This window comes from Notothenia rossii (genome assembly GCF_949606895.1).
Source record: "Notothenia rossii genome assembly, chromosome: 2".
Taxonomy (NCBI): domain Eukaryota; kingdom Metazoa; phylum Chordata; class Actinopteri; order Perciformes; family Nototheniidae; genus Notothenia; species Notothenia rossii.
The window spans coordinates 15,081,012-15,093,581 of NC_136904.1; the positions used below are offsets into that span (position 1 = coordinate 15,081,012).

A 12,570-nucleotide genomic window follows, 5' to 3' on the forward strand; every position below is an offset into this window, starting at 1 on the left:
AGCAAGTTGTTTCCAGGGTATAGAGTCTGCTCCTTCACATTACTGCATGTTGAGATGCGTCTCGGTAATGTGATTTGTCTACTCATCTTCATGTAGATACGATCGTCCACCCCCCTTGCAAATTCTTTCTCAAAACATAATGTTGCATCATGAAGTTCACAAAAGCGGGACACCTCCACACTCATTACATTTATGAATACATTAATACACCAACTACAACATACTTGAGCTAGTGTTGCTTACGATTGTGTGTCTTGTTAACAGAATGAATTCAGGTTTCTACCAAAAACTGAGTACGATCAGAAACCAGTGCTTCAATTTTCCTACATTTAAAATCTCTAAGCCGCAAATATTTGAGATACTTTTCATATAAAAGTTGCATGAGACCAAAAATTATAAAACTACCGGCAGCTCACAATGAATTCAAACAGGGATTGATGGCAGCATTCATGAAATTGAATTAGTTAAATTTGCAAACTAAAAAAACAAAATGGAACTGCTGCAATAAAAAAAAAAAAGGTAAATCCTGTGACTTAATAAAAACTCTGGATGCTGGCCTAGATAACAGTTATTTAACTTTTACTGTTATTTATGGCATTTGTTGTATTGGTTTGTCACCTGGACTCCTGTATCTGTTCTCACTTTATCAAAGACCAACATGGAAAGGAGTCTTGGCTGTTACTGTGACATATTTACTGTGCCATGATATTGAACGGGATTAAGTAATTGCATGAGTCTAAAAAAGGTGACTGTAAAAACATAACTGAGGTGAGGAGGGGAGTCGAATAATATATTTTATGTTATTTAAAAAACAACACATACAGTGCCCCTGACAGTGATAGATGGAACTAACAGAGCTAGTTAACCTTTAGCTTTCTACACTGTGGTCTGATTCCGATAGACTATTGCTGTGATTATCACGACAGCAATGGTCAATGGATCGAATGACATAGCTTCGGCTGTTGTTGTCACAGATTGTGTCTGTAGCCAGGGCTGTGACACATTCGTTTTTTAAAGGGGTGTAACGCTAACTACATGCAGGGGTAGTTTTTGGGTGCGGTGAATTGACATGGTTGAGCGTTACTGAAGCTACTGCAGTCTTGAACTCCTGTCCTGTGGTGTGTTCGTAACACGTTAGTCATACAGTGTCTGATAGACAAACAGGGGTTCAAATCTTGTGCGCTTTTTTAAAAAAAAACGTTTTATTTTAGTTTTTTAGAAACAAACAGCCAGACAGACAGCACAATAGCAGTTGGCAAACAAATTAGGATGACAACAATGTGATTCAAGTCTGACAGGATAAAAAACAAAGACAAAACAAAAAATAAATGAAACAAAACAAAAAAAAGAAATGGACTGCGACAGGACAAAAATCAACAAAAAAATAAAATCTAAAGGCGCTTTAACAACGTTTTACTTGGATAATAAGATCAGAGTGCAGCTACCAAACCAAAATCCATAGCATCATATACTTATCTAAAAATGTAAACATATTCCAAGTAATAACCATATCCACTGCAACACCCACCACAGCCAGGCAGAGCAGAAGCAGTCTGCCTTTTGAAAAGAGTAATGAGCTATAAATGCACAAATGTCACATCATTGCTCCTTTCTGTAGTATCTGCAGCTTGTTTCCCTAAACTGGCAGTATATTATAACTAGACCACAACACTAACTTTCCATGGATGAGGGGGATTTCAAAAATGTTTGTGAAAGAACTCAAAGCTTCCTTTGAAATAACGCAAAAGTAGTCCCAAAAAATCTTGCTGTGAACTTTGGGGAGGACTGTAAGAACCTCGCCAGCAAAATAATGCACTTAAATATGATTCTGTTTTCTTCAAGTTTGTATTTTGTTGGTCGAACGCACTTATTGTAAGTCGCTTTGGATAAAAGCGTCAGCTAAATGCAATGTAATGTGATAAGGCACATTTTTACTTTGGACACTCGTTTTTAGTGCAATACCCTTCCCCCAGTATCTCACAATATCTATGGTAAACAAAAAGGTGTCTGATCCAGCCACTCTCAATTTTCTAACAAAGAATTAAGAGTGTTCTAATGAACAAGCTCTGTTGGTACTGGACTTAACCATCACCTACACAATTAAATATTTCGCTCTCACTCTAAGAATCCAAATAATATGAAATATGTATTGATCATAGGATGCTGTACTGTTATACTGTCTGCCAAAATGTAATTGTATGATGCCGTAATGCATAGACAGACACGTTAATCACCAAATTACAGTGCTTGATAATGTGCAGAAGAAATAGCTTATAGGTGTGTCTAGTCTCAATGTTTGGTGCCAGTAAAACTCTGCAGAGCTCACATGGGTTTTTAAGGCTAGGTGGCTTGATCCATGTGCAGGCCTAGGTTTTATTATGACCCAATTTACAATGGACAAGTAAAAATAGAATACAAATCTTACCAAACAGTAGTAAAACAGAAATATGAAATAAGATGTAGGCTAATCTTTCAATTTTTCTGATTAGCTCTCCCTTCATATAATCTGCCAACAGTGTCTACAGTACAAAAGTAGAGGTTAGCAACTTCTAAGGAACCAACTAACTGGGCTGCCTATATTTAAAACGTCAAGGATTTAGCAGCTCTAATTCTTATCAAAGAAAACTAATTCAAACACCCTTTGTTAAGGAAGGCAAGATTGTCAGTCACTGAAAGTGGTGCAATGTGCTAAATTCATGTTATTATTGTGGTGCAATAAACAAGAATCACAGCTCAGGGCCCCAACCACACAATTACTGAACATGTACACAGGCCTTAGCTGTTGACACCTAAATGATTGTCAGGGTGCTGTTTATTGTTTTGTCCCTTTTTTCAACAATCCGCTTTGTTTTATTAGTAAACTACAGCAGAGACAAGACTCTACAGGGGTTTCATATATGTGGGTGATAGTGTATAATTAAAGTAGTGGGTGATTCAAAACGTTTTACACGTAAACATACCTGAATGCTCCAAAGATTTGGAGACAAAAACACCGTCATGGCGGGAGCATGTCGGTAAGAGTGGAAACCATAGTGGAAACACAGCCATGATACTGCAGCTCTGCAGGTTGTAGAGGAGTTTGGATCTCATACTTTACCGCCACACTTGTTACAGGCTGACCTGACTCCACAATGAGTTAAGTTTGAACGTCAGCGTGCAACGTGGCGCCTGAATCCCTCCAGTGTTACTGACATCTCACGGACCAATGGCAGGACTTCATTCAGCCGACGAGGCGGGGGCCTGCCTGAAACGGACACTGTGATTGGCTGTACGTAAGGCGGCAGAAAATCCCCGTTTGGTTGCATCCCTCACTCAGGAAAAGTGGGACAGGAATGACCAAAATCGCTTGAGTGAGTAGGCTACTGTAGGTGTTTTCAGTGGACTTCTGTGCAGGCGTAGGTGCTCTCTGGAGGGTTTGTTAGTGCACAGCTGCAACGTTGGTGCACACCGCTACTCGGGAGAGAAAGAAAGGTTAGTGTGTGTCGCTACAAGCAGTGGAAGTGGCAACAAAGCAGCTTGCTCATTGTACATTGTAGTGTCACAGGCCTGTTTGGAAACATCTGAGCTCCATCCCTGACTGATGGAAGTCCTCAGCTTCGTGTGTGCTGCGCTTCTGTGCACTGTTTTGGTGCACGGTAAGCCAACATTAAGGAAAGAGAGAGTTATAAATAAGGACCCAGAACTGAGCAGGAAAGCCTATGAAGACAATAGCAGCTTCCAATACGACCATGATGCCTTTCTGGGTAAAGAGGAGGCCAAGACATTTGACCAGCTCAGCCCTGAGGAGAGCAAGGACAAGCTCGGGTAAGGACATCATTACTATGAACATGAGCTGATTTTAATACCAGCCCTGGTGCTTTTGTCACAGGCCCTGTTTGAGCCTTTGTTTTTGTAAATCACGCACAGCCACGCCTCCCTGCTGGAGTCAGTTGCGTGTCACTGTTCAGGCTGAGGACATTAATAATTAAGAACCTATTCACAAGTGCCTGAGAAAGATGTGCATGCCAGCAGATACGAGGCTCGATAAAAATGGTGCGTTATTGCGCCACCGGCACTATTCGCACACACTCCGAGAGTTGATTGCTCAGCCGAAATCTTAATTATGCATCGTCATTAAAGAACCATTCGAAGGTGCTGAAGTTTGTGTAAAGTTGTGCAATGTGCAGCAGTACAGACATTATTTAAAGCTTCTGTCTCTGAATGCATTGCATACTCTTCATGGGCTACGTGTTTTTTTCGTCACTGTCTGAATGACAAGTTGGCACCATGTATCACACGTTGGCTAAACGGAAACAGTTTCCTGTGGTGTTGGGAGTGGGAGGACCCCTGTAACATCACAACGTGGCAACCCAGGGCCAAGAATACAACCATCCAAACTGCATTCTTCACTACATTACGTTTTCCTGCTCCTCCCTTCTAGAGTGGTCTAACCCTATTTAAAGCCACGTCCTTTATACTAAAAATGGTACTACCAAATATTTGTTTTGTCCCCTGTTTGCCTCTAGTAATAGTAGCTCAGTGTGTTGAGGTGAAACAGCACAAACACTTGACTTGTGTCAATCCTTCAAATGTGCATATACTGGATGTGAACCATAATGTTTGTGTCGCAGCTTGTCTTTATTGTCTTCTCTTTTACAGTAAAATAGTTGACCGGATCGACAGCAACGTTGATGGCTACATCACCACAGCCGAACTCAAGTCGTGGATAAAGCGTGTACAGAAGCGCTACGTTTATGAAAATGTGGCAAAGGTGTGGACAGACTATGACCTGAACAAAGACAACAAGATTTCATGGGAAGAGTACAAGCAAGCCACATATGGATACTATCTCGGTATGTACGCCATGTCATTATTTGACAGTACAGTATTCAAGTAGCTATTCGAATGTGACCGTAACCTGAGTTTGTTTCCCTCTTAAGCCAACCCAGAGGAGTTTGACGAATCAACAGACCAGTTCAGCTTCAAGAAGATGCTCCCGCGTGATGAGAGGAGGTTTAAAACAGCTGATCTGAACGGGGACCTGGCAGCAGACAGAGAAGAGTTCACATCCTTTCTCCACCCTGAGGAGTTTGATCACATGAGGGATACTGTGGTTTTGGTAAGCCTTTTTAACCACATGGTAACTAAGTATGATTAGAAAGGGGCTAAATACTAAGACTAACTGTGCGTCGTCTACTAAGCTCTGTGTTTGACTTTGAGAATTGCTTGTAGGAGAAATAAAACTACCACAAATTAGGTAATTTCTCTATCCACAAAGTTATATTATTTAATCACAGGGACACATTTGAGTTTCTATTCCATTTGTTTTATCTGATTGACCGCTTGGATGAATGTGCTACATTTGGATGAATCCTTAATGAAATTTTAACTGGGCCAGGAAAGGATTGAGTTTGTTTATTTATTTTGAACAGGTCCAGTGGGATGGATCGACTGTCCCATTTAAGGCTCGATCTTTAAATATACATTTGGATGCATGAAACAGTTGCGTGGCAAATGTTAGCAGTGGAGCACTATGCCACTCTGTTCATAAAAGTTGTACCACCCATTTGACATATTTAATTATTAATCTCTCATCTTTATGACATCATCGAATGTTACCAACTGTACAGCCGGTGGTGTCTTCACTGATTGTGGTGAATCTGGCTGAAGCTTAGCCTGTTTCTCACAACAGTAGACTCCTTTTATAATTTTCACACAGCTATGCCACAATGAGTAATTGATGGTTTGTGTAGTCATATGAGGAAAGAAAAAGGAAGAGATACTTTACAGCTTTAGAAACGGGACATGATTGTTGGCTAGCAGGACGCACCACTAATGGAGCTTGTAGTGCAAGTTTAGGCAGGAAAATCAAGTCATCTTACTGAGTCCAAATGTGCACTCAAACACTCATTGACATTACAAAGGAACACTCTGTTTAAAGGGCCTCTATCTACCTGCTGCTTCTGTTGCTGCTCTCTGCTTTCATTGCACTTTATACCTAACCTTTTCAGTTTCCTCCTTCCTTGTATAGCCTTCTCAATGTCCCCTAGGTAGAAGGTACTATCCTCTTATTTTTTATTTTACATTATCCCAGAAATGGCTTTAGTTTGGTGCAACCCCAGAAAACCGAAGCATGTTTCGTCTCCAGGTTGTCACAGAGCCTCCCTCAGAGTTATAGGTCGCCATCTGTCTGCTTTGGTCTGCAGTGTTATAAGGAATAGATTAGATTTTTCCTGCCGAAAAGTCTCAATACTCATGGGAGAGTGGTAGTACATTGTGTAGAGATTTTGCACCTTCATTAATCCAAAGAAAAGGTATATTTAACTCTTTATTCTTTGTTCAACTATAGCATTGATCCTCCTCGTTCTTTTCCGAGTTTCTGAAATGTACCGAAAATCTCTCACACTGTCAGTGCTTACTGCGGGCTATAGTGGTCTATAGGTTTTATATATATATATTTAATGAACATATCTCTTCTTGTTTACACGCAACCTTTAACAGGTTAAGTGGGTATATGGGACGGATGGATGGCTGTTCTTGTTTATTATTACTAAGCTATTAGACTACAGAAGCTACATGGATATGAATCATTCAGCAGGTTTTAGAGAGGTTATCTCACCTGCAGCTAAAGATGCATACAGTGATTTCAATCTGCGTGTGCGTGTGTGTGTGTTATCCCCAGATGCATTGCAATTAGTGTACATACAAAGCTTTAAGTAACCGTTCAGTCAAATTCACACTGTAAAAATCAGGATGTAAGAGAGGAAAGCATCTACCAGCGCTTTAAAAGCCATTATTTGAAACATTCATAATTTAATGTGAAGGGTTCGGCTGTCATCAGTAGTCCTATGATTGTACTGTAGGCCTGCCAACCCAGCTTTAAGTTAAACCTTATACCGTCCCTCGTCCAGCCTGGGGTGATATCTCTCTCTTTTATTACTCACAGTGAAAGTCCCACTATCGTTGACCCTTTTTTAATGACACCATAAACACATTTTGAATGCAGGAAACCTTGGAGGACATTGACAAGAATGGTGACGGACATGTGGATGAAGATGAGTATATTAGTAAGTTTAAGCAATACATTGAAATGAATTAGGTCAAACAAGCTAAGTTCATCATTTGCTATCCAATGCAATACATAAATGCAGGAAAAATAGAAGCATTAACTGTCGCTTTTAATGTGCGTATTCCAGGTTACTTGTTTCTGAGTTGTTCTTTTGACCTGATGAAGAATCAAAGCTGTTTTTTTTGCATGTGAAATATGTCTGCCTAAAATTGCATGTATATCAACGTAATTTCCCTTGGTTGTTTCAGCTGACATGTTTGCCCATGAGGAAGGGGGACCGGAGCCTGACTGGGTCAAGACAGAGAGGGAACAGTTCTCTGACTTTAGAGATTTGAACAAAGATGGTAAAATGGACATGGAAGAAATCCGCCACTGGATTATGCCCCAAGACTACGACCACGCCCAAGCTGAGGCCAGGCATCTGGTGTACGAGTCTGACCAGGACAAGGTGCGTTCAGCTGCATCAACATGCCTAAGAAACCTCTTTTACCATGTTGTGTATATGAGATACAACTTTAAACAGACAGCTTTCATCATCACATTTACACATGTTGTATTTTGATAATGATGTTGTTGGAATAAGACTTGCTTATCTTGCCATTTCCTTTGTCCTCCCCTGCAGGACGAGATGCTGACCAAAGAGGAGATCCTGGAAAACTGGAACATGTTTGTGGGAAGCCAGGCCACCAACTACGGAGAGGACCTCACCAAGAACCATGACGAGCTCTGAGCTCTCAGGGCAGCTTCTGAGGTGTGGGTGTGAAGAGCGTTGGTGAAAATCTTCGAAGACAGAATTACAGACTCTTTCCCTCCTCCCACCACCACATCCACCACGCCATCTTTTCCAAATAATACTGGAACAGATGTCAGAGTGTTGGATTGTAAACCAACACTGTAGATACCAAGCAAGAGGGGGCAGGGGTCTCTCCTACCACTAACACTAAGGGTCCATCTCGATTTGGTGCTTCTGTTTCTGACATTCAGGAGCAAAGCCAGATCCCGTGGACTTATTTTCCATCAATGGTGCCTTCCAGCCGCACTGCCGGCTCTGCTGCCTCAGAGATCTGTTTAGAAAGTCTTTAATAAACGCTGTCAAAGCTGAATGCTGAGCTTTAGGGGAATTGTCAGATATAGGAATAGTTTTTGATAGCAACGTTAATGTGAAACAGCGCAGCGCAGATCATTCATCCAGATTTTATTTATTAATGAAATCTATTCTTTGTTTACACATTTCCTGGCCATATGATTTTAATGATTTGTTTGTTTAATTAGTTAAGTGCTTTTAAAACTGTTAAAGACTGATTAACTGATGTTTAACGGCATGGTTTTTGCACGTTTTTGGTTTAAAAGTAGTCTGTGAAATATATTTTCTTCATATATTTAGTTTGACATTTATTTATTGGTATACTTCAGACCAACAGTATGCTCCATGTTAGATTTGTATTGACCTTTGCTGATGTTACATTTGAGCTTTATCGTTTTATAGATTTCTTATTTAAATACGTTTTTTTTTTAGTACTTTGTTTATTTGAACACGTAACTCCACAGAACTCCTTGCATGGTCATCTTTTTCAATCAGATTTACCTATTTTATTTCCACTGCATTGGGTTTGTATATAAAAGCATGGTGTTGACAACATCAGAAATTCATCTTCTGTATTTTTTTTATCACAATTTCTGTATTATTATAAATAAATATGTTATGTGACAGTGCATGAACGTATGCAACTTGAAAAGATCAAACTATGACTAGAATTTGTAATTTTAGTCAGCACTTGTTGTGCTTTGTTGTCCCTAACCTCACTTGCATCAATTTTCCACATATCACACAAACACATTCATGTGTCTTCTTTTCCAAACGGCACATGTGTCAAAAATAAAAACAATAAAAGACATTGTGTATTCTGTGTATTCAAAGCATCACCATGTATTATTTCTAATTTCTACTGTGCGTGGATAGAGATCCAACAAACTGCTGAACTGTGATGAGCAGCCTAAAGGGAAAGGGCAATATTTTTTTTAATCCACGGATGATACTTGCTGAGATTTAGAAAAGATCAGTACTGCTAGCAGCTCCTCAGCTTAGCTTGGCACAAACACTGGGAAAAAAAGCTTTTAATTCTGCTGCATGTGTGGCAAGGTCATATTGACATAAATAGGATATTATATATTATAAAGAGAGCTGTTGATGTACTTTTTATTGAGCCATTTTTCCATTTCCAGTCTTTGTGTAAAGCTTAACTAACCGACAGATATGACTGGTATTGACCTTCTCATATAACTCAGGGCGACAAAAGTAAATAAGGTAGCTTCCAAGTATTTTAAAGTATTCCTTCATTCAATTGAATCAGCATGTTATGACGTATCTGTTCTTAGTCTTGACAGATATAGTCAATAGTGTATAAAAGTGAAATACTGGCTTCCTCCTGTCCAGATTAAGCAGTGGCTTACTTTCCTTCTCCTGATGCTAAAACGCCTGGATACAGGTGAACACTTCAGAGAGAAATCAGAGTTCAGCCACATATCACTTTAAGCACCGTCTGAGCAATAGTTTCTTACCATTTTTTTCTTAAGCTCCAGCTAATGCTCCGTCTTTCTCCGTCTTCTCACCAACAAAGGACATATTCCAAAGACACATTTTGTCACGATTTGGTTCCCTTTTTTGTGCTGAGTACATGTGTGCTGCATGTTTCCTAAAATGTCACATGTTCATGCTGTATTTCAGGTAGGCATCAAGTATAGACCTTTTATATGTTCAAGTCTGCATTTGACTTTGAGGTCATTGAACACCAAGAACAAGCAGATGCTGTTGACACTTCTCATGACTAATAGCAGAGTTCACACATGCACAGCGGAGATGGAGTTATGCTGACTTGCTGTTGCTGCTGGCTGTTGCAGTAAAACTCTCAGATGTAACTGAGAAAGCAACTCTGCCACCCAGCCTGTCCCCTCTGCTTGCTCATGTGGAACATATGGATATATGTGTGCCAGTTAGCAAGACAAGTCAAGCGGGACCAATGCGATAAAGCTCATTAGGAACAAGGGACAGGGCGATGTATGTGTGGGCTGTGTTATTCTGTTGTGAGCTTCTTCAGACACTCTCAGACTAAAGACTGCAAGAAGCCATAAACATCTGAAAATCTTTTAAATATTCAGCTTGTTGGATATTCTGACTTTTATATGAATTTCTTTGACATGTACCAGGTTTAAATAACTTTGTAAGAAGGCGACATGACAATAACAATGATTATTTCATAACAATTTTGCAGAAATAGGTTACCGAATTCTGGCATGGCTCCACTTGTACAGCTTCTTCCAGGAATACAGATTTGTTCTTTTCCTCATTTGTTCATCTGACAAAAAGCTCCAGGTCTGAGGACATTCAAAGTGGAGGTGTTGCCTGTGGTGACATTTGAAGTTTTTAGTTATTTTTTGTCTTTATAATGTCCATTGGATAATTTATTTTTGCTCTATTGCCTTGCTAAAGAGTGTGGGGTCAGTCTTGCATCATGCATTTGAATAATTGGGAGGCCTTAACCACTAAGTAGCTCAATGCACTTCCTCCAACTAGCATATGAGGTTTGTCATGTGTCAGGGTGCATCTTTGTGTCTGGGCCAGTGTAAATGAAGGTTTGAGTATAAGTGGTGAGCGGAGATGTAAAAGAACCCAATGTGTGTTTGCCTGAGTAAGATGGGGGCACATGGACTATTTGTGCAGCCTGCCTCGCGGCCATGTTTAACAGCCTGCCCCTCCTGTTTATGATAGGTTCCTAATCATTCACACTGAGGGAGTGTGTGTACAGTAATGCCTTTGGACAGTTCTCATATGAGTGTCTGTGTAGATCAACCCCTCTCCACTAATAATAATGAGCCCTCTGGGTGAGAACAGGGTGAAGACAGTGGGAGAGGGTCATAAAGTGTAGAATATTAATGTCTAAGACTATAAGCCCCCCCCCCCCCCCCCCCCCATCCAGTATAATTTACACTTAGTCTTGTCCTCCAACAATCTCCTTTTAAAGAGCTTTTTTCATACACTGCCATTTCCATATCAGCAATTAACAGCAGCAATGCCAGAATGACTACTACAATTAAACTGCCTTCATAACAAACTGCAGTGCATCCCCCCACAACTCCCCTGCTCCTCCCGGACTCTTATCATCATGATGCCCTATTTTTCATCGGAATATATATCCGCCTCTTCTTGATCTTTGTCTTTTATCTGTTGTGTTTGTTCTTTGTACCCTGGGGATTTGTAGCCCACTGTGTTGTTGGTAATGATCTTTGGGACATCTGACCCATCCTGTGCTGAGGCTTCCATAACAGGATTTCTGCCCATTATATAATAACAGGCATAATGGCAAAAAAACAAACAATACAATGTCCGTTTGTTATCCAGCTACTTAGACAAAATATTTGATATTTACCGAGCTAAATGGTGACTTTACATGGTTAGATAACAGCTCGGGGGATAGGCTGTCCCTTTCTCTTAGTTGTATCACTAAACTGAATGAGTCAAATACACAAACCCTTTTTAGGTTTGTACAATTTAAGTTAACATTGTATCACAACATCGTTATTATAAAAATGTTATTTTTACAATTAGAGTTATAAACTCTTAGTGTAACATTTAAATTGTAATTTCTTTGTTAATATGACAGTTTTACCAACTTAAAGGGAGGATTCTATATACTGTGTAGCTTAAAATGTGCACACGGAAAGTACCTTATAGGATGATTCCAGATAGTTCGTAACATTCCTCCAGCACCTAGTCAACATAAAACATTTAAAATACTGTAGCAGTGGTGAGAGAGTTCTGTCAGACATGAATACAACTTTTTTCACATTACGCTGCAATTTGTCTCATGTACCTCTTAAAATGATTTATTCAGAAGAGTGAAGATAAAGGCAAATAAAAGAACAGCGAGAACAGTCTGGTAAATAAAATGGTTGAGTCATTTTACTGTAATGCCGTCTTTAAAACAAGGACAATTACGGCAATTACGAAATGATATCCAAAATCTAAGATGACATAATAGTCTCATAACACAATATCCCTATAATATAGATACTTCCCATATCCTCTCAAATCTTTTTCACACACACAAGAAAACATAATCTTTCTTAAATCTCAAGAAGATCAAAGTTATTGTATTTGAATTTGACTAAATAAGGGCAATAAATAAAGTATTCAAAATAGTTTTGGGTATTTTTAACAAGAATTGTGTTGGCAGTGTAAATTTAGACCATCATTAAAATGTATTGAAAATATAATTGAACAGACAAATCATGGAATTTGCTCTTGTTTTTGGTGTAGGGGCTGAGTTTGGTTAACTTTGACCTATGACCTCAGCTTTTCCAAAATGCTGGCGACAGCCCTGATGCTACACAGGCAGTTCCTTCTGTGCTTGTGCAAGTTATGTGATTGTATGTGCGTGTGTCATATGAATGTAGGCTAATTCGGTGCCTCACATGCTTCTACTTCTGGAAAATGAAGCTTGAACGAATCCATCAATCTTTCATGT

General features: G+C 39.6%; 1 protein-coding gene across 1 annotated transcript; it reads left to right on the plus strand.

Moving 5' to 3' along the window:
- Positions 1-3,333: 3,333 nt before the first annotated feature.
- Positions 3,334-8,943, plus strand: rcn1 (reticulocalbin 1, EF-hand calcium binding domain). Its single transcript, XM_079666900.1, has 6 exons — positions 3,334-3,804; positions 4,639-4,832; positions 4,920-5,098; positions 6,986-7,046; positions 7,297-7,496; positions 7,671-8,943. The coding sequence occupies exons 1-6, from the start codon at positions 3,581-3,583 to the stop codon at positions 7,776-7,778; spliced, it is 966 nt and encodes a 321-aa protein (XP_079523026.1). The 5' UTR covers positions 3,334-3,580; the 3' UTR covers positions 7,779-8,943.
- Positions 8,944-12,570: the final 3,627 nt, after the last annotated feature.

Bases quoted from the DNA above. Each gene is read 5' to 3' on its own strand.
- rcn1 (XM_079666900.1), top strand. From the start codon at position 3,581: ATGGAAGTCCTCAGCTTCGTGTGTGCTGCGCTTCTGTGCACTGTTTTG. The intron at 3,805-4,638 runs GTAAGGACATCA...TCTCTTTTACAG, and splicing joins GAGAGCAAGGACAAGCTCGG to TAAAATAGTTGACCGGATCG. The intron at 7,497-7,670 runs GTGCGTTCAGCT...CCTCCCCTGCAG, and splicing joins ACGAGTCTGACCAGGACAAG to GACGAGATGCTGACCAAAGA.